Source organism: Chionomys nivalis, chromosome 9 (assembly GCF_950005125.1).
Source record: "Chionomys nivalis chromosome 9, mChiNiv1.1, whole genome shotgun sequence".
Taxonomy (NCBI): Eukaryota; Metazoa; Chordata; class Mammalia; order Rodentia; family Cricetidae; genus Chionomys; species Chionomys nivalis.
Genome location: NC_080094.1, coordinates 1,354,502 through 1,376,151, shown reverse-complemented (window position 1 = coordinate 1,376,151; position 21,650 = coordinate 1,354,502). Strand labels below are relative to the sequence as shown.

Below are 21,650 nucleotides of genomic sequence, written 5' to 3'. Positions count from 1 at the left end.
AACTTTGTATCAGAGCATTTCTTCTTCTTCTTCTTCTTCTTTTTTTTTTTTTTTTTTTTTTTTTTTTTTTTTTTTTTTTTTGGTTTGGTTTTTCAAGGCAGGGTTTCTCTGTAGCTTTTGGTGCCTGTCCCAGAACTAGCTCTTGTAGACCAGGCTGGCCTCGAACTCCCAGAGATCCACCCAGAGCGCTCCTTCTTATAAAAAGAACAGCTCCTTCTGCAAAGAGAAGACCGCCATTCTCTGGGTTGGTTCTAGGAAAGAACAAAGCTAACCTCTGGAAGCTGGATTCACAAAGGAGCTATGTCCAGTGTGTGTGTGTGCATGTGTATTCACATATCTGTTTATAAGAGAGAGAAAGTGTCAAGGCCAGAGGACAACCTCCTATTATTCCTCAGAAACCATCCAACTTGTTCTTGAAGCAGGTCTCTCACTGGCCGGCCTGGAGGTCCTCCACTTAGATGAGGCTCCACCACAAAGGCCCAGGAATTTGCCTGACTCAACCTCTCTAGCACCGGGATTACAGATGAATACCACCATTCAGTTAGTCACTTAGTTGGTTAGGTTAGTTAGTTAGTTAGTTTAGTTAGCTAGTTTTAGTTATTTATTTTATTTTTTTGGTTTTTCGAGACAGGGTTTCTCTGTGGCTTTGGAGTTAGTTATTTATTTTGAGAGAAGGTTTCTTTGTGTAACAGTTCTGGCTGTCCTGGAACTCACTTTGTAGACCAGGCTGGCCTTGAATTTACAGAGATCCGCCTGCCTCTGCATCCTGAGTGCTGGGATTAAAGACCTGCACCAGCATGCCCCACCTCCCTTTTTATTTATTTTTTATTTTATTTTATTATTATTATTATTTTTTTTTTTTTTTTGGTTTTTCGAGACAGGGTTTCTCTGTGGTTTTGGAGCCTGTCCTGGAACTAGCTCTTGTAGACCAGGCTGGTCTCGAACTCACAGAGATCCGCCTGCCTCTGCCTCCCGAGTGCTGGGATTAAAGGCGTGCGCCACCACCGCCTGGCCCACCTCCCTTTTTTAATGTGGATCCTAAGAGTCAAACTCAGGACTTCACACTTTTATGGCAAGCGCTGTACTGACTAAACCATCTCAGAGTGATTCCTCATGACTGTAAAAAGAATTGCTTCTGCAAAGAGAACACTGATTGTTATCTTTGTTGGTTCATAGAGAGCAGAACTGACCTCTGAAAGCCAGATTAATGGGAGGGCATGTCAATCCTTTCGAAGACACATTCAGCCCTTCTTGGTCGCATTGGAAGTACTTGAGACTGAAATGATTAGTAACACAGGCACAGCCCCCACAGGAGTGACAGTGGCACCACTGTCCTCCAATGTGAAAGTCATAATTGCTCAGGGCTCCAGGGATCCGAGATGGGAATAAAGGAACTCCTCCCCACCAGACAATGGAAAACCTTAATGTTACGACATAGGAGGGGGTGGAAGCCTCATGGACATAGCTATTGCTGACATTTGGCTGAGTCACGAGTAATGTTAAAAGTTGACATCAATAAACATCCTAAGATCAAGGACCCTGAGTGGCCGAGAGGAAGGCCCTTGCGACCATGACAGCTGCCTTCACGCTGTGGTCAAATCCCGAGCTACTAGCTCCATCCCAGGCAGAGCATCTTCCTGTGCAGTCTCCCCCCAGGGCAGGCTGCAAACCTCAATCCTGCTCCCATTGCCTTTGGCCAGCCTGTACCTCTCCATCCACGGGAAACCAGCAGGGCTTACTGGAGACAGAAAGAAGGGCGAGTCATCCAGACAGCAAACATGGAGAACAAGTCTGGCTTCACCTCCTCAAGAACAGAGAACAGCTGGTGTTCAGGCACATTGTGAAACCTGCCTCCCTTACCCATTTACCCAACATTCCTGTGCCTCAGTTTCCCCATCTTCCAGAAACCAGTAAGGGCACCACTTTTAAGATTTCCTATAAAGTTTAGTGATATAATATTCATTGGCAGATGCCACCACTGGCCACGTGAGCAAAGACCTCTTCCCCATCCCTCAGCTGGGCAGGTCAGGGCCTGGACAAAGCTGCTTGGCTCTCTAAATTGCTCCTCACCATCTAGACAAAGGTTCTGCCAGCCAGGCGTGGTTCATGATAACGAAGAATTGTGGCAGAGGTGTTGGTTGGCACTCACGGGGACAACAGACAGACAGGAAGCTCTCATTTTTCCCAATATCAGAAAACAAAGATGAGGATCAGCTGAGCCTCAACTACAACCCCACTTGACCTTCAGAACAACACTGCCAAGGGGTAGCATGTCCCAAAGTGGTCCTGAATTTTCACCCCCTAAAACAAGCCATACCCTGTGGAAATCCCTCATGGGCCCCTTCTGAAGAGCTGGGTTCTGTTAAAACGCCCAACTGACTCAGGCGAGCCCCCTCCCTTGGGCTCTGCTGGCAGATTTCAAAGCTAGAACGGAGGTTTGCATCCAAAGAGTTGGTGGACAGCGCCCTCTACAGGCAAGACTCGGCAGCCTGACTGCAGCAGGTCCTCCTCACCTGATGGCCTTTGTAGGTCCAGGGAAGCCATGACTTTCAAAGACCACAAACAGCTTTGAGAAGAATGGAAGTAATCACATAGGTCCTTAATCACATCAACTTACCATGAACAGGAAGATAGCGGAGATGGAGCTGAGCTGTGCTAATCAGACCATGGGTTTCCTTCCTGGTTGCAATCCCAAAAGGAAAGGACTGGGACTGAACTGGAGAGTCCAGGTCCTAGCTGATGGCCGCTTAGCTCTAGGCTCCCTGCTTCCAGTGCTCCACAGCCTGCAGAAAATAGCACTGCTGTTCTCAGTGTGCATATGTTCAGGCTAGGCCCAGAGAACAGTCCATGGTCATCAGATGAACACATGTGAACAGGATCTACAGGTAGATTGACTCCAACGCACAACTGTCCTCCAGAGTCCTGAATCTCCAGAATTCTGTAAGGGAGCAGAATGGGGCCAGCTATGCTGTGGGAAATTTCACTACTGCAGAAATGCAGTCTGCAGGGAGATAGTGTGGCCAAAGGCAGGTGAACAAAAGGCTTCATCTGCCCCGAGCTTTTACAAATATTCCTCCCACTGGATCCAGTTTTTGTGCCCGAGAGCTAAATGTTCCTTTGGGAGTGGGGGCAGGCTCCTTCTTGTTAGCAATGACCACCACCATCAGATCCTCAGACCAGAAATGTCATTCGGGGGAGATGACATTCGTTGGTAGACTGCATGAATCCCCGAACTCGATCCCCAACATATGTATCAGTACACACCTGTTAGCCTCCACTTAGGAAGTGCTGCGGCCAGCGCAGCCTGGATAGCCAAGACTGGCAGGGGTGGGGGTGGGGGGTTGGGGGACTGGAGGGTTGGGGGGTGGTGCCGGGATTGAGACACGGAGGCTTCTTTTCAGGTGGAAGAACAGCAACCTTTATTTTGCCCAGCAACCTTTTATACCTCTACTCCTTCTGTGGAGACTCACCAGCCAGAAAGAACACAAACATCCTTGTCAATTACAGACCACAAGGAAGTTCCCCTGCCGGTCAGGGGAGTGAGGGAAGCTGGATCACAACAAGGAAGTGAAAGAATGAGGGTCTAAGTGCATGGCAATCTCTGGCCATTTAGTGAGTTCGAGGTCAATCTGGGATACGTAAGAACTTGAATGAATAAATAGAAAGAGATGATACTTGGTTGAAACCCAAAGGTAGTCTGGGGAGTAGTCCACACTGGTCAAGCTTATACAAGACTGGTGTATAAACTGTAAGGCTGGCATACTCATCAAACAAGGAAAGCCTTCTTAGGGACTTGGTTTCTCATCCGAGCCCAGTCTGAACCCTCCACCCCTGGGATCAAGAATCCCAGCACTCATATCCACCTTGAGCAGCAGAGACCTCAACAAATGAGGAAAGGGCTGACCAGATGGCTAGGGAACCCATCAGCAGATATCACTGTCCACTTTAAGTGCTGACCCCCTCTGGGAAGTAAAGAGCTATGCTATGAAGCCAGTCACAGTCCTGGCCCTCTGGAAGTGACTGACAACCTCACAGAGCAGACAAACGTAAGCAAAGAACACCAGGGATTTCCACAGTGGGTGAAGTGCAGCTCAGACACCTGCTCCGGGCCAAAGGGACTCGTCTACAGACTCAGAGGAGCCTCCCAGCTCCCCACGGGTATGAGTTTACCTTGAAGTTACTTACTGTATTGGGATGACTCGCTGGACACCCAGGAACCCAGGCTGCAGGAGCACACACACAGCCAAGGGCTAGAAGTTTCTCTACAGCTCCTTGTTAGAAAGCAACCACAGGAGAGCTACAAAATGAACAAGTACGGCTTCCTCTTAAATTTATGGGATTGGATACAAGTCCTACATGTGTCTGGCTCCAGCTGTCTCTTCTGTTCATGAAAACAGGAAGCCAGATGGCTCATGAGACAGTAGGCAGAGTCCTAATGGCTGACCTCAGTACTCAGCTTCTTCCTATTACCTGGCATGGAGTCTGTTCTGCAGAGACCTACTGCGGCTTCACAGAAGAAAAGAAGGAAGACATTCTTCTCCCCTACAGCATCCACCCTGTATACAGGCATCAAGTCTGATCACATTCCAGGGTATGGCTGGATGACAGTCAAGTGTTTGCAGATGCCATGTCTGAGCGCAGTGGTAGACACGGGCCACACAGAACGGAGGACCGGCTAGGATAGAGGACGCTGAGAGTCACACAAAGGAAGCTTCCTGTGGAAGGAGACACTCCAGATTGAAAGAGGATCCTACCTGGGGGGAGAGACTATGGCGAACCACAGCCAGAAGCAGCCAGCGGCAGGGTCCCCCATGCCCTAGGTATTCAGAGAATAACCAGGATGTTATTCTGAACACCTGCTCCTGGGCATTTAATGGGGGGGGGGTCTCAGGCTGGGGACCTATTTAAGGCAGGTCACAGTGATAACTATGCTTCACCCAAGCCTTAAAATAATTAAGTTAAATTCTGCATGCCAGGCAGACAGAGGCAAGGGTGCAGGCTCTGTGTGGTCTTAGACTCCCAGGTGCATTACAGCTCCACATGGCAGCAGTGACCCCAGGCCCCTAACGAAGTTTCATTGGGCCATATTCCCCCATGGCATTGTGGGGGCTCTTCTCCCAGCCACACCTCCACAGTGGGAAAGCTGAGACCTGGCTACAGACTGCTGGTTGGCTCTGAGTCCTGAGCTGTCCCAGACAATGAGGCTGGTCAGAGCCTGCACCCTCCACGGTACCCTGCTCACTATCATGAGCATTGTCTAGTTTCAGGCCTGAATGAAGGGCAGGTACAGGGCCAGGACTGGATTCCAAGGCCAGTGGCACCCAGGAGACGATTCTTATCAGTACGAGAGTCTAGGAATACAGCGGCTCCTGGCACAAAGGAAACGGTCTTACAAAGATCTCAGTGTCTCACTCACACTGCTGAGAGGCAGCAGCCTGAAGCCTGAACGTGGAGGGTATAGCCGAGGGATGAGAGACACCCTACGGGTGTCAGGGAAGGCCCATGCACAGCTGACTGGGGTGACTCAGACTGCAAGGAGGGACCACATTCTTAAGGCTACTCGGCCCAGCCCTTGGCCCCGCCCAATCCTGTGACCAGACCAGCAACTAATGCCTGCCTGAAATCTGACAGTCTGAATTAATCAACCAACCCATCTCTGCAGAAGTAGATAGCAACGCTGGCAGGACCCAGATTTCCGATGCCAGGAAGCACTGAACTCCTGGGTTGTCACGCGCACCCAGGCCAAAGATAAGCAGAGCCTCACTTCTACAAGGTTTGGTTGTTGGGCTTTTATTTTTATTTATGGTGTGTGTGGAGGTGGGTGTGTGGGGGTGTGCGCAAGTGTGCACATACCATGGTATAGATATAGAGGTTAGTGTACAGCTCTCGGGAGTTGGTTCTCTCCTGCCCCTCCAGGATCCAGGGGTGGAGCTCCAGATATCAGTCCTGGGTTATAAGCATCTCTATTGAATGAGCCACTTCACTAGCCTCTAACTTGATTTTTGTTTTTTTTCTTTAAACTGTTTAATTGAGATGTAATTTACATACTGTATAATTTATCACTGGCGGGGGAGACACAGCCTCTCACTTTTGGCACGTGTTACTTTTGGCTATGCAACCAACCCGAGTTCTTTTCCAAGACATCATCTCAGGTGAAGCGGGATCTTTTTCATCTTTTAACATATTTAACTTTGCAGATCTGGCTGGCTTGGAACTCTCAGAGACCCTCCTGTCTCTGCCTCCCGAGTGCTGGGATTAAGGGACTGTGCCACCATGCCCAGCTGGTGCCCTCTCCCTCGCTAGATGAGTCGAAGGCAGGGAAAGGATTGGACATCAGAGGGCGGTGCCGACACCGGAAGCCAGCCTCTGTTGCGCCTGCGCGGACGCGGGTGCCCGGCGTTCCCGAGCCCGGCGAGTGCGCGCCCTCGGCATCGAGTGCGCCTGCGCGGAGCCTGTAGCAAGCCTCCTTTCGCCGGGAGCTCGTTGCTCGCCGGCGGCCATGGGGGAGGCCGAGGTGGGCGGCACGGGCGCCCCAGGTGACAAGGGCCCAGGCGAGGCAGCCCCGAGCCCTGCCGAAGAAACGGTAGTGTGGAGCCCTGAGGTGGAGGTGTGCCTCTTCCACGCCATGCTGGGCCACAAGCCTGTCGGTGAGCGCCGCGCGGCGCCGCGCACCCGCGTGGGGGTGGGGCGGGCGGGCGGGCGGAGCCTGCGACCTCTCCCGGGATGGGACCTCCCATTTCGGGGTGCCCTGCTAATCCGAGACCCCATGACTTTCCTGCCCGAGAAGCCCTCGCCCTGGGGACACTCCTGTCCTTGAGACACTCCTTCCCCAGGGAATGCCTCCACTCTCCCCGCTTCTGCAACCCCTTGACCTGGACCCGCCTGCTGTACACCCTTGTCCCTGGAACACCCACTTGCCTTGTGACACCTCTATCCCCTTTGACACCTGACTCCTGCAACTCCCCCCCCACCACCACCTGCCATCTCCTATTGCCCCTCCGGCATCCATGCTCTCTGCACAGAGGTGCCGCCCCGTCCCTTAACCCACTGTCCTGCCTGGCAGGGGTGAATCGGCACTTCCACATGATTTGTATTCGAGACAAGTTCAGCCAGAACATTGGGCGCCAGGTGCCATCCAAGGTCATCTGGGACCATCTGAGCACTATGTACGACATGCAGGCACTGGTGAGTTGGACCGTGGCCCACCCATTTGGGGGCTGAAGGTGAAGACAAACCTCGCATTCCTGTCTTCCTAGGATCAGCTGCGGTACAGGACAGAGCCCACTGCTCACTTGGGGGCTTGCTATGCAGAGCAGATGCGACCTCAGTAGCCGAGGTCCCTCCTTCAGGAAAGCTCAGGCCCTGCTGTGAAAAGCACTAACTAGGAACCTGCTTTAGATTTGGGGTGGTCCAGGGAGATAGGTAGGTGCAGAGAGAAGCATCAGCCATAGTGAAAAAATACTAAGTGCTTTAGGTGGAGGGTGACCGTTCCTGAGTCCCACGGAGGTGAATTTGATATCTCTGTGGGGGCCAGACACAGCCCTCTTCATAGAGCTTAGAGGTAGCTGTGTCTGTGGGAACCTAGGTGCTACCTCTGTGGGGGCCAGACACAGTCCTCCTCATAGAGCGTAGAGGTAGCTGTGTCTGGTGGGAACCTAGGTGCTTCCTCTCTGGGGGCCAGACACAGTCCTCCCCATAGAGCTTATCGGTAGCTGTGACTGTGGGAACCTAGGTAACCAGAGAGCTGGCAATGTGTGACAGGTATGCAGGGTAACTGGTAACCGCGCTGGTTAGATTTGTCTATAGTGTCTGACAGGCGGTTAACTAGGTACCAGGATGGGTGGAGCTGGAGGCGCCTGTGGTCACAGTGCCCCTGGAGAACACTGTCCTGGTGCGATGCTACCATAGTGAGCCAGGTCAGGTCCTGGTGTGCGTATCAGCAGGGCTGCCGTGTCTTCAGGGTCCTCTTGGCTGCATGAACCTGATCCTGTCCTGGTTTCACTGGGCTGATGCTAGCCCGGGCCTCCCTAATCATTCGAAAAGCCCAGCTGAGGTAGACTCTGCAAACCGAAGGAAGGAGCCCCTCAGCAACCAGCCTCCAGCCTGCTCCTCCCGTGCGTCTTAGTGCGCTGACATCCTGTTTTCTGTTTCTTGAAAATACAAAATGCTTTGTGCCGGCAGCACGAGTCTGAGATTCTTCCATTCCCAAACCCAGAGAGGAACTTTGTCCTTCCCGATGAGATCATTCAGGAGGTCCGAGAAGGTGAGACGCGGCCACCATCAGGGCTGGGAATAAAAAAAGCCGGACCAGGCCAAAGGTGGGGAGGTCTGGGGCCTCCAGGGAGGTGGAAGGATCCTGCTCAGACCCCGCCTCCAGTGGCACCTGGGAGGTTTTGGGAGCCCAGGGCTGGGGAGAGCGGTGCTCAAAGGCAGTCTCCTGATGGATGCCATCTCGTGATGGACGCCGAGGCCTGTGTGGGCAGCGAGAATCGGAAGCAGTCATGGCCAGACCGTCCCCCAGCGCTGGCCACCACCGTGGGTTTCCAGTGAACGGCAGCTGTCTCCTCCACAGGAAAAGTGGTCATTGAAGAGGAAATGAAGGAGGAGATGAAGGAGGATGTGGACCCCCACAGTGGGGCTGATGATGGTAAGTGTGGAATGCCCTTTGGAGCACAGACCCCTATCTCCTCACTCCTGAAACCTGCCTCAGGCAGAGTGAGATCAGGAAGCCGTGGGATCTGAGGGACGGAGGATCCACTTAAAGATGAACTCAGTGCGGATCCCCTTAGGCAGGAGGGACCAAGTGTTCAGACTAAGGCCAAACCTGGTAGCATCAGGGTGTGCTCAGGAGACCCCTAGAAAGACTAGGTTTCTCTTGCAGCCCCGCTGTGCAGGCCTCCTCCCTAGGGGACATTAGGGGCAAAGAGCCTGATGAGCATCTGATCCCCTAGCTGAACAGGAAAACGGAAGGAGTTTTTGTATATTGTTTTCAGCCAAATGATTTTGTTTCTCAGTTTTTTCATCTTCAGGGAGCTTGGGGAGAGCATTAGAAAAATCCAGCAAAGACAAGGAGAGGAACTCCTCAGACTTGGGGTGCAAAGAAGGGGCAGACAAGCGGAAACGCAGCCGGGTCACTGACAAGGTCCTGACTGCCAACAGCAATCCTTCCAGCCCCAGTGCTGCCAAGAGGCGCCGAACATAGACACCTCAGCCCCAGGCGGCCACAGCGATTCTCCAATGCTGCAAGCCCTCACTGCCTGTTCTCAGGGCCCTGGGTGAATGTGACCATCCCGCAGAGATGCTAGTGGGGGCTTCTCCTGTGTCAGCAGACCTTCAGAGCACCTGATGGGTCCAGCGTCCACTCTGCTTGGATGGTGAAGCCTCTGAGCCAGCCTCTTGCTTTCTCCTGGTTGGTTCCCTCTGTGCCCACAATGTGTGGAGAGGAGCAGATGCATCGGACCAGAGGACCGAGAGTCAGCAAGCAATAAGCGGCCACCCTCACTGCCCTTAGACGAGGGAGCCACCCATCTTCCCTGGATGCCCACTCTGCATCTGCTTGTCCTGTGCGGCTCCAGTGTGCACCAGCATCAGAAAAAGGTGTCTTTGGAGTTCACCCAGCACACTGTGCACAGAAGGCCTCCCCCATCTGGGAAACAGAACTGGATATTTTGCCTCATTCACTTGTACTGTAACAATGTATATAATTTGGTTGGTATTTCACTATTTAATTTTTAAGAAGCCTATTTTACTAGTGTTTTGTATGAAGAAAAATACTGCAGAAGTTAAACTTGTGATGTGTTTTTTCTGAGATGTTTTAAGGTAACTACTGAGATACCTCTGGCCCCATTTTTATATGCCAGATACAGAATTTTTAGCGGTTATTTTTGTAATTTTAGTAACTTGGAAAAGACCAATTAAGGACATGGAATAAAGGCATAGCCATCAGACTGAAGAGCCACTGGCCTGATGGTTGAAGTACACTTTCATTTGCAAAACATTAAATCATTAAAAAAAAATCATCTTGGCAGTTGTGTGATTTGCTGCTAAAATAGATGTTTTCTACAGAGGAAAGGACTCCTCACAAGATTCATAGCGGTAGAATGCACTTAGACAGCTTCCCGGCATCACAGACTAGCCCCAGCCCTCACCACTACCTGCCCAGCTGCTGTCTGGCGTTAGACCCAAGGCTGCTGCCTGTACCAGCCCACTGCCACTCCTAGTCAGGACAGGTGGGTCACCAGGAATAAACCACTAGTCCCTCCCTGGCGCTGAAAGCATCTTGAGTGGATACAGATGAGTTCATCTAGGCTCCTGTCTTGTCCTCTCTTCTGTAGGGCCTGGACAAGGTCATAACAGTTTCCTGCCTCCTGGGATAGGGCGGAAGAGGAGCCTACTGAGATGACACCCTGATACTATAGACTGCTCGGACCTGGAACGGTGACATATATGTCCCAGTGCAAGAGACAGGGAAAGCAGTGTTACAGCATGTTTGGGGAACTGGCTTGGGGCCACTCTATGCCCAGTGTTCACTACTGGAGTCTTATTTGGTGGGAGAAGCCTTGCTATTGAATCCACCACTAGCCGGACAAATGGGGAGCAGACAGTGCCCCTGAGGAGCAATGGGTTTTGATCAAGAAGACAGTCTTCTCTCCCGTCAGGTTCATTCTTCTAAAACCACCTGAGAACAATCTAGGGGCACGAGAGCAGCAGGAGGGTCAGGTCAAGACATTTGTCCTGAGCAGTTTGTTCCGACAGCAGACTTCACCCAATGACTCAATGTCCCATTCTGGCCATATTGTCTCAAACCTGCTGCCCTCCTGAGTCCCTGTGTCCATTAAGAGAGATCTAGGTAGCTGGGCAGTGGTGACACACACCTTTAATCCCAGCACCCAGGAGGCAGAGGGAGGCAGATCTCTTGTGAGTTTGAGGCCAGCCTAGTTTACAAAGTGAATTCCAGGACAGCCAGAGCTGTTACACAGAGAAACCCTGTTTTGAAAAAACAGACACACACACACGAGGGGGGGTCTAGGTCATGCTGCTGGCATGAAGTATGTCACAGCCTGGCAGTATAACCTGGAGTTCTGCTTACCCTCCCCTGGCCTAGGCTGGGATCTGTGCACCCCTAACCAAGAATAAGCTACCAACAAGAGCTGAGAAGGAAACCAGAGTGCAAAGGAGGCAAGGGTGCCATGTACAGATACAAGAGTGCTACTAGCTGCAAAACAAAAGGAAATGGCTGAACAAAAGTTCAGACTTAATAACTGAAAAGCCACACTGGTGCTGAGACTGATGACCTGCACCATAGATGGCATCCTTTGTTAAGGACGCACGGGACCACAAGGACACCTATTCTGTAAAGCATAGGGAGATAATTCAGGATGGATCCTTCAGGTAGGTGTGGTCCTACCTCTCCCAGTCTGGCTCAGAGGTGGTGGAGAAGGGAACCAGGAGTGGATTCTGCACAGAAAACAAGAATACTGAGTAGCAACAGCAGGCTACAAAGTGTTTATGGTAGTGGGGGAATCAGAAAAGGCAAAATAACAGGGCTGTAACTTGTTATTCCCAAAGGACTTCTAACCTGAGTTCACCCCAGCCAGACACCTGTGAAGCTCAAGGCAAGTAGTACTACCTCCTATGTGGACAGAACTCTCCTTTTCTTCATGACTCGGGGAAATATTTTGACTCTCCTTGTAGGTAAGGCAGCACTGAGCCACCCTGGGCATTTTCAGACCAAAGACTCAAGGAAAGAGCAGCATGTGGCAGACTCTCAAAAGCAGCTAACAGGCAATTCAACGTGTCTGCAACAGACACCGGTGTCGGTATCTTTAACACTGACAGCATGGGTCTGCAGCTGCTGCACTGGCACCTGCCTTGTGCAGGCAGCCACTGCCTTGTGCAGATATTGTTATCAGCCCATGGCATGTCGATCTTTGAACTTTCTGGGGCAGTTAGGGGTGGATGTTGTCCATCCAAGGGATGGCCAAACCTTGAGGAGATGTCCCCAGCACCCACTAACACCCCACCTTTAGCTTCCCTATCTAAAAACGTGTTTTGTTTTTGTTGTTTCAGTTTGGTTTTTCGAGACAGGATTCCCTGTGTAGCTTTGGAGCCTGTCCTGGAACTCGCTCTGTAGACCAGGCTGGCCTTGAATTCTCAGAGATCCGCCTGCCTCTGCCTTCCGAGTGCTGAGATTAAAGCCATCAAAGCCAACAAAGCGTTTAACCAGGTCCAGCCTGAGCAGGGCTGGTATCAGAAGCAGTGGGGCGGAGGTCAGACAGTTCCATGCTGCACCTACAGCACTGGAAATGTGGGTTTTTTTTTTATTACATTTTTATTTACTTAATGTGCGTTTGTATTTGTGTAGGAGTACATGAGGAGGTCAAGGACAACTTTTAGCAGTCAGTTCTTGTCTTTGACCATGTGGGTCCCTTGGAATGAGTTCAGGTTCCCAGGTTTGATGGCAAGTGCCTTTACCCACTGATCGTTCTGCTGGTCCATGAGTTCTTTCAGAGATCACTCAGATAAAGCCAGGATTCTTGACTTCACAGGGTGAGTCGGTGTGAGGCACATGGGTTGATAGAGGTGTTTGGGAAAAGCAGAGCACATCCAAGTGGACGAGCTTCTCAAGAGAAAATGGCATATGTGTCTCTACAGTTGTCAATCAGTCCAATTGTGGTGGTTTCTGAAGTTTAACTCAAGGAGTTGCTAGAGAACTTAACAGATCATTCCATAGTCTCTATTGTGTACTGGACAGTCACTAGAGACAATGTATTTTTACTGTGAGATTCCCAGAGAATTACAGATTCACATCTGGTCAAGGAGTAAGGCCACACTTGAAGGTTATATAACATAAGCCTGAAGTACAATCATTACTATTTTAATATTGGGGGGTGGGCTGGAGAGATGGCTCAACACTGGCTGCTCTTCCAGGGGTCCTGAGTTCAATTCCCAGCCCCCACGTGGTGGCTCACAACCAACTTTAATGGTATCTGGCGCCCTCTTCTGGCCTGCAGGCATACATGCAGGCAGAACACTATACATAATAAACAGTGTGCCACAACACCTGGCTTTAAATATATATAATATATTATTTGGGGTATGGTTATATAAAAGGAATATTTTCTCTATGTAGGTAGTCTTCAAAAAATTTTATTAACTGTCCTAGAATTCCTCTCAACTGGTGAGAAACTTCAACCATACTGGAATGAGGGTCCTTTCTCCTGCATCCCATTCATGTCTCCTTAACTTTCCCTATCTCGTCTCAAACAGTATGTCACTTAACGAGGTCAGACTTGTGGCCACAGTCGGCAGTGGAATTCCAACACCCAAGGGCTACCTATCCACATGATCCCAGGAAATTTGCAGTGGACATTAGCGGGTTTCCAGAACTCCCATAGCTTCAGGCGTTCACTATTGTTCTTTCAGAAAGCAGAGGGGTGTACAGACGTGGCTCAAATGTTTTGTTGTTGTTATTGTTTTAAATGCCTTGCCTTACAAGCATAAGATTACCTGCGATTGAGCACAGCCTAGAAGCTGGAGTTGGTGGCTTATACCTGTAATTCCAGTGCTGGGGAGGCAGAGACAGTAGGATCCCTGGAATTTGCTGGATAGCAAGCAAGCCTCACGGAATCTGTAAGCTCCAAGTGAAAGAGCCCCTGTCTCAAAACAATAGGGTGGACAACGCTACTGAGGAGCTATTCTCAACACCGATGTCTGGTGTCTATGTGCATCCAAACAGCTACACACAAATACGTACAGAGTGAGCTATTATTATGGACACAGAATCCAGACAGAGGATACCGCAGTTAGATAGCTCAACCAAGATTAGAGACCAGCACCCAGCAGCCCTCACAGCAGGCAGAGAGGCACTTCCCGCAGGGCTGGGGAGAAGCCTCCCTCTATCCTCCGGGAGACGGTGGGGGGCAGGGATCCCCGGTGCACAGCCTCCAGGGGTTGCCCTTCGCCGGGATTGCCTCCTCTTCGCGCCCAGCTCCCAGGGTGTCTGGGTACCTCGCGTAACGGCGGAAACTGAGCGGTGGGCGGGACCTGGAGCCGCCCCGCCTCCGCGCTTCCTCCTCTTTCACTTTCCTTTCCGCGGAAAGCGGGTCGTGCCTCTCGAGCATGGACGACCTGAACTGCGATTCCACCTGGGAGGACGAGAGCGAGGAGGATGGCGAGGACGGCCAGGCGGATGATACGGGCGATGCGGACACGGGCGACGAGGACGGCGACGCGGAGGAGACACGGCCAGGCGTGTTCCAGGTGCAGGAGGGCGACAGGGCGACACCAGGCCGGCAGCGCCTGGCCCTGGCCGCTGTCTCGAGGGGGCGCCGGGCCCAGGCCGTGTCGGACCGAGCGCCGGTGACGTCAGGGCAGCGACTGATGGGGGGGTCGTGCGTGGGTGACGTCAGAGAGCGCCCCAGGTCCCCGTCCTGCGTGGGTGGCCTTTCCTCTGATTGTCCTTCCTCCGCCCCACGTTCGGCCCCCCCAACTGCAGACGGACTCCACGGGCTCGGAAGCGACCCCGGCCTAGGAGACCTGGGGTAGGGGACTGTCTTGTCTGCCTCTAGCTCTGGTAACTTTTGTTGCCATCAAGAGCTCGTCTCCGGGTATACTTTTGTAGCAACCAGCAAATAAGTCGCAGTGTCATTCTGTAAGATGCGCTGTGCTGGTTATAAATAACTGTGGTTTCGGGTTTAGTGGTAAGCCTAGAAAATGAGAGTAAGGACTATGACCATTCTCTCCGCTGCTACAATCTCTGGGTGTCTGCTATTTTGGGAAGGTGGCCCAGAATCTGGAGAGGCAGGCTCTCAGGCCGGCCTTCCAGGCAGGCCAGCGCAGGCCTCTGCCTGACTACAATGGAACGAAGCTGAGGCTGGATAAAGTCCAAAGGCCCTGATAGGAATTGTTTCCCCTTGAAAGCTCTTGGATCATATCTGAAGGGGTAGTCACTAAAAGCCAGGCCCACCAGGCGGTGGTGGCGCACGCCTTTAATCCCAGCAACAATTGGGAGGCAGAGGCAGGTGGATCTCTGTGAGTTCAAGACCAGCCTGGTCTACAAGAGCTAGTTCCAGGACAGCTAGGACTGTTACACAGAGAAATCCTGTCTCCAAAAACCAACCAACCGAACAAAACAAAACAGCCAGCCCTAGCTTGGAGGCATAGTGTCTTTCATCACATTAAGCCAGGGAGGAGCATGGGTGTGCAAGGAAGGGGCCTCATTCATCCCCACCCATCAGACCCGTCCAGAGGCATCTGGGTTTTCTCTTGAGACTGTGGCTGGCAAAGTAGCTGCCCTTGGGGATACAGCCCAGTGACCACTCATAGCATAGTGTGGGGGAAAATACTGTAGTACTCAGGGAAGGGGGACACACAGGACTTAGACCCAAACAAGGTTGGCCAGCAGACCAGAAAGGACATGCAGCTGGGGCCTGGGGACAGAAAAGCACCAGCCATGCACACCTTGGAAGTATGCAGGCTAGCCTGGGCCAAAGCACCCTAAGGAGAAAAGGGGAGTCCTGAGAGAGGCAGGAGTGGTAGTTGAGGCTACTCCAGTTCCTCTGTGTTGACATGGTGTGTTTCTCTACTGTCTGGATCAGCCTTCTCAGAACCCCTGACACGGGTGGGTGGAGACCAGAAGAAAAAACCAGAAGTACCCATTCCTCTTGCCTAGAGCTCAATGGTGGTTGGCCCAAGCCCTGCTGCCTTCATCCTGGACACTTTCCAGGTCACTTATTCCTTTTATTCTCTCTTCAGCTCAAGATGACAGGGTACCGAAACTGGCGAGCTATGCAGGACATGCAAAGGTACCGACACAACTATCCGGTAGGTACACATGGCTCCTACCCAAGTAGAGTAACCCCTGGCCTGCTGAAACTCCAGCTTTGGGTTCTGGGGTGTGTTCTTCATTGTCTGTACAGATCCATGCCCTTCCCCCAGTCATGGGTGATAGAGCATGTTGTCTTACCTGAGCCTCAGAGAGTAGCTTTAAAATGAGGGACCGTGTTCTGACAGAACACGTGACTCAGTGCTCACACGGGCTCCCTGGCTGGTACAGGGGATCACCTCAATCTCTCCTCTGAACCCATGAGTACTGGCAACCCCTGTGGTATTTTTGAGGTACAGAAGGGGAGTAGGGGGCTGAAGGTAGTACTGTCCTCTAAACCTACCCTTGCTCACAGAGAAGACCCCAAGCTGACCTTTGGGGTCTGCGTAAGTTGGGAGCCCCCAGAGACAGCTCGTTTCTAATGAATCCTCACCCATCCTTTCTCTGGCTCTTCAGGATTTGGCAGATCAAGACTGTAATGGCGACATGTCCAACCTGAGTTTCTACAAGAATGAGATCTGCTTCCAGCCAAACGGTACCTCCTCACTCAGCTCCAGCCCTTCTGCCCTTGGCCAGTTGTCCATTCTGTTAGGCTGTCTGTTGTCCTCAGTCCAATTTTGGCTTTTTTTTTACATTTTTAAAACAGGATTTCTTTGTAGCTTTGGAGCCTGTCCTGGAACTAGCTCTTGTAGACCAGACTGGCCTCGAACTCACGGAGATCCGCCTGCCTTTGCCTCCTGAGTGTTGGGATTAAAGACCGTCGCTACCACCGCCCAGCCAATTTTGGCTTTCAAATGTCTCTGCAGTGCCCCCTTGAAGCTGCCAAGGGGATTGGAGCTTAGGTTGAGGGGCCAGAGAGTAAGCTTTCGAGGTTTTAAAATGGTCTTTCTGTGTATGCCAGGCTGGTCTCAAACTCAAGATTTTCCCATTTCAGCCTCCCAAGTACTGAAATTATAGACCTGAGGTGCCATATCTGTTTTGTGACATAAGCGTTATTTGAAACTAAATGGTATAAGTAAAGTTTTGTGGTGCCTGCTCACACCCATCCATTTACACAGTTACTCTTTCGCTGTAGCATGGAAAAGGCCATGCAGCTACATAGCTGAGGTGTTTGCTGTCTGGCCTTCAAAGACACCTTCCCTAGACCCTGTTCCAGGCTCGGTTTCTATGGGGATTTCTTCCTAGCTTCCTAGCTGATAGTAAATATATACACACACACATGCATACATACACACGTACACATACATATATACACATACACACGTAAATACATGCACACCTATATATGTGCACATATATACACACATACATATACAGATATATGCACATACATACACACATATACACATACATACACATATACACACACACACACATAGATGCCCACCCCAGAGAGGAAATATTGTACCCCTCACATACAGAAGTGGGCCAAGTTACCTAAAACTAGCACATTTTGTATTTGATGAGCTATGGGTAGCTCTGCTGAGTCCTGTGAACCCTAAAGCAATAGAGGGTAGGCAGTGATTTTTGACATAACTCTGTCCCCTGAGCTGTGTCACAGAGGCCTCTGTAGCTGACTTTTCCCCATGGGACTTCCAGGTTCTTTCATTGAGGAAATTCTTCAGAACTGGAAAGACAACTATGAGCTCCTTGAAGAGAATCACTCCTACATCCAGTGGTGAGTGGAACCTAGGGAGAGGGGGCGCCTGGTCTCCTGGATGGGAGCTGCCGTGTGGTGTCTAGGCTTAGGTGTGTCTGAAGCACTCCTTCCTTCCGGGAGCCTATATGTATGTGACAGGGACCCTAGTCAGTGTCCCTGTTGTTGGGCTCTGGGGCGGTGTGCAGGCCTGTGGGCAGCTGGAGCGACCTGCCTTGGTTTCAGCAAGGCTCGAGTGAGGTGCCACACAGCAGCCTTTCCTGCCAAGTACACATCCCTTGCCTGAGGGTCGCTCCCATGACCGCTCCCAATGTCCTCTTGGCATGGCGCACACTGTGGCAGTAACTCTACAGGATTGAGGACGAGGAAGGCATAGGAAAGAAAACGCTGCTCCCCAGAAGTGACAGACACACTGGTCTTGCCCATTTTGACTTTACACTACACACCAAGCGGCCACCTTAACTGCTCTCGGCTGACTGCCATCCTTACCCAGTTACTTGGATAAGACAGATGCCAGCCAGTGCCCCCCAGGGATGAGAGGGAGGCACTGAATTCAGGACAAGGAGTTGCTGCCTGATACTAAAGTACCTGTATCCTCACTGTCTTCACAGGCTGTTTCCTCTGAGGGAACCGGGAGTGAACTGGCACGCCAAGCCCCTCACACTCAAGGAGATTGACGTAAGTTCCCTTCCTGGGCCCAGCTGGAGCGTTAGGAGAGCTACCCCTGCCTGCAGAGAGGTCACTGACAAAGGTGCCCCTTTGTCATATAGAAGTCTGCCTGATAGGAATGATGCCGCCCGTTGGGGACATCACAGAAAGGGGGCATCCCTTAGAGGCTGAGTAGCAGAAAGAAGGGTCGGGAGGCCCTGGACAGGGACAGCAAGGAATGCCTTGTGCCAGGTGACAGCTTTCCTGATGTCACCTCGTCTTTGGAGGCTGAGTCAGCCTAAGGGAAGGCCCATGGCCTAGTGACCAGTGAGGGTCAACTGAGCCCCCAGGGGGTTGTTTTCTAGGCATTCAAAAGCTCCATGGAGGTCAAAGAGCGTCTTGTCCAGGCCTATGAGCTCATGCTGGGCTTTTATGGGATCCAACTTAAGGACCGGGACACGGGTGCAGTCTGCCGTGCACAGAACTTCGTGTCACGCTTTCACAACCTGAACAGGTGAGCACGGGGCCCTGCTGGCATCCTCTCATCCCTGCTGCTCCCCTTTAGTATCTGGGACTGGGCTTCCAGCAGAGAAGCTTAATACAGCCACAGTGTACAGGTCCGCCATGTGGCGGGGGTTGTGGGATTATAAGGAACCAGTCCCTTGGCTTGGGAGTTTTCATCCCTCCATCCATGCAGACATCCCAGTCACTCTGGTCTGCCATCAGCCCCTTCTAGCTTTCAGCTGTGTTTCCCAGACAGGATGTGCAGATCCTGTCCATAGGTCCGGGGTACACAGGCCATTTTCCCAGGTGGGGGCCTGAGAAGACCCTGAAATTTGAGATGAAGCCATCTGGGGATGCCTTGACCAGATCTGTATCCCAGGGCCAGTTCCATCCAACCTCCAGTCACCACCAGAGGTGGTGGTGCACATGTTTAATCCCAGCACTCAGGAGGCAGAGGCAGGCGGATCTCTGTGAGTTCGAGGCCAGCCTGGTCTACAAGAGTTAGTTCCAGGATAAGCTCCAAAAATACAGAGAAACCCTGTCTCAAAAACAAAACAAAACAAAGACAAAAACCTTTTGTTACCCACTTTGACAGCCACAGCCACAACAACCTGCGTATTACGCGCATCCTCAAGTCACTGGGTGAGCTGGGCCTAGCGCACTACCAGGCACCGCTGGTCCGCTTCTTCCTGGAGGAGACACTGGTGGAGAACAAATTACCCAGCGTGCGCCAGAGTGCCCTGGACTACTTCCTGTTCGCTGTGCGCTGCCGGCGCCAGCGCCGCGAGCTGGTGCACTTTGCTTGGAAGCACTTCAAGCCACGCTGTCAGTTTGTCTGGGGGCCCCATGACAAGCTGCGGAGATTCAGGCCCCGGCCACTCACGGCACTAGGGCAGACAGATAAGGATGAGGGCTCCAGAAACCCCTTCCAAGAGGCTGGCACACGGGGTCGGACCTATGGATCTGGAAGGAACCTGGGTGGGGACAGGGAAACAACTGAGGATCCCTCACTGCTGAGCACAAAGCCCCAAGATGATGTGGGAACCTTGGATGGGGACCAGAGGGGTGAGGCTGAGTCACTGAGCCCCAAAGAGAGCAAGAAGAGAAAGTTGGAGGGAAACAGGCAGGAGCAGATCCCACGGGAGGCAGATCCTCAGGTAGAGAAAATTGTCCACAACCTTGAGGGGTGTGCCCTCAGCCCTAGCAGCCAGGAACCTAGGGAGGCTGAACAGCCCTGTCCTGTTATCCGCGGGGCCAGGGTGACTGATGAGGTAAGAAAACGTAGGAAGGTGGAGGAAGGGACTGAAGGTGATGGAGTAGCCAGTAACCATAGCACCGATACGTTATGCCCTACCCTGCCTCCTACACCTTCAGAGTGTCCTGAGGCCCAAAAAGATGAGAATGGGCCAGAGGACCCAGAAAGCCAGGTGGGGACAGAGGACCCAGAAAGCCAGGTGGGGACAGAGGACCCAGAAAGTCAGGTGGGGTCAGAGGACCCAGAAAGCCAGGTGGGGACAGAGGACCCAGAAAGCCAGGTGGGGACAGAGGACCCAGAAAGCCAGGTGGGGTCAGAGGACCCAGAAAGCCAGGTGGGGTCAGAGGACCCAGAAAGCCAGGTGGGGTCAGAGGACCCAGAAAGCCAGGTGGGGATAGAGCAAGGTACCTTTGGGAACTTGGTGGAACACCCTGACACCACAGAAGTCTCAGTGGGTGAGTCAGAGAAGCTGGCAGGGATGGGGACCTCTGCTGAACCCCCAAAGCCTTAGAGGTGCATCTCAGTCCTACTCTACCCACTGCAGGGGTTGTCTTGAGTCCCAGAGCCCTGTTGTTGGCTCTTCTTGGTGCCCCACAGTGCTGGCCTCTCCCTGGTGGCCACTGAAGCAGCCACCAGGGGGACTGAGGCCCTGCCCTCAGGGAAGGCCATGGCCTTCAGAACCCTCCTTACCTCGCTGTGTCCTCCCCCACTGCCCTCTGAGCCCAGTGTTTGTGAACAGATCCTAAGGGTCTCGGGGGAGGGGCCTCTCTTTTCTTAATCTGGTGCCAAGTGAGGCCTTTTCTGAATAAACTCTTTAGACTTTGTTTTTTGGTTGCCTGTGGGTTCTGTGAGTTTTTCCTCTAGACTGTCCTCTTCCCCCAAGTTGAGAGCAGCCTGGCCAGTGCCACACACATGCTGCTTTGCCCGTACAGAGCCTGGCAGATACTGGTTGCACAGCTCTTTCTGGGCACAGGTGCCGTAAAGAGACCTATCCTAAAATTGCATACAGCCTTCCTGAATACAGCGTTTGATCAGCAGCACTTTTCCTGCGGCTTGTCACCTGGTACATCGCTCTCTTGGGTGGGCTGGGGACCGTGCGGGTGTCATGCCCCTCTCCGCTGATCTTTAGGGGCTGGATGTGGCCTATCAGACTGGCATTCCACTGCAGCTTCTCTCTGCTGGGGCTTTTCCCCCTTCTAGCTCCCCGGTGCCTATCTGTCACGTGAGGAGTTTTGTGGACCTTGAGGAGAGGGCCACACATGTCTCAGTGCAAATGAGTTGGCAACCAAGTCCAGTCCTGGGTGTTCTGGGGGAGAGAATCACAGTTCTCCCTGAGTTGGACATAGGAGTCAGGTGCCATTTCTTGACAAGGTCACTGTATGATGCTGTGGACAGTGCCCTCCCAAGGTTAGCTCCAGGCTGTGGGCCTCCGGACCCTCAGCTGTGGTTTGGCTCATTGGTGAGGCTTCCATCATGAAATGGAAATAGATGTTCTGAGATGGAGATAAGGCATCTCGTTACTCCAGCTGGGGTCCCTCTCGGAGTGTCCAGGCATCTTTGACTAAATGGCTGAGACTCAGGTCAGATGGGGAATATCAACACTTGAAAGTGAGGAGAGGGGGGCTGGAGAGATGGCTCAGAGGTTAAGGACACTGACTGTTCTTCCAGAGGTCCTGAGTTCAATTCCCAGCAACCACATGGTGGCTCACAACCATCTAAAATGAGATCCGGTGCCCTTTTCTGGCATGCAGGCATACATG

General features: G+C 52.1%; 2 protein-coding genes across 6 annotated transcripts; both read left to right on the top strand.

The window, feature by feature from the left end:
* Positions 1-6,435: 6,435 nt before the first annotated feature.
* Positions 6,436-10,004, top strand: Mrgbp (MRG domain binding protein). Of its 4 annotated transcripts, none has more exons than XM_057780938.1 (5): positions 6,436-6,647; positions 7,064-7,185; positions 8,182-8,263; positions 8,573-8,647; positions 9,160-10,004. In XM_057780938.1, the coding sequence occupies exons 1-5, from the start codon at positions 6,500-6,502 to the stop codon at positions 9,303-9,305; spliced, it is 573 nt and encodes a 190-aa protein (XP_057636921.1). In that variant the 5' UTR covers positions 6,436-6,499; the 3' UTR covers positions 9,306-10,004. The 4 variants fall into 4 exon arrangements, 2 of the variants coding, with proteins under 2 accessions (XP_057636921.1, XP_057636920.1); XM_057780937.1 differs by having other exon boundaries at positions 9,015-10,004; XR_009057726.1 differs by having other exon boundaries at positions 8,182-8,647; positions 9,160-9,213.
* A 4,050-nt stretch (positions 10,005-14,054) lies between these two features.
* Positions 14,055-20,714, top strand: Ogfr (opioid growth factor receptor). 2 transcript variants are annotated; one of them, XM_057781973.1, is made up of 7 exons: positions 14,055-14,262; positions 15,757-15,825; positions 16,283-16,361; positions 17,426-17,504; positions 18,095-18,161; positions 18,497-18,645; positions 19,231-20,714. In XM_057781973.1, exons 1-7 carry the CDS (start codon positions 14,122-14,124, stop codon positions 20,399-20,401), a joined length of 1,755 nt encoding a protein of 584 aa, XP_057637956.1. In that variant the 5' UTR covers positions 14,055-14,121; the 3' UTR covers positions 20,402-20,714. The 2 variants fall into 2 exon arrangements, with proteins under 2 accessions (XP_057637956.1, XP_057637957.1); XM_057781974.1 differs by lacking the exon at positions 14,055-14,262 and adding an exon at positions 14,425-14,543.
* The last annotated feature ends 936 nt before the right edge of the window (positions 20,715-21,650 follow it).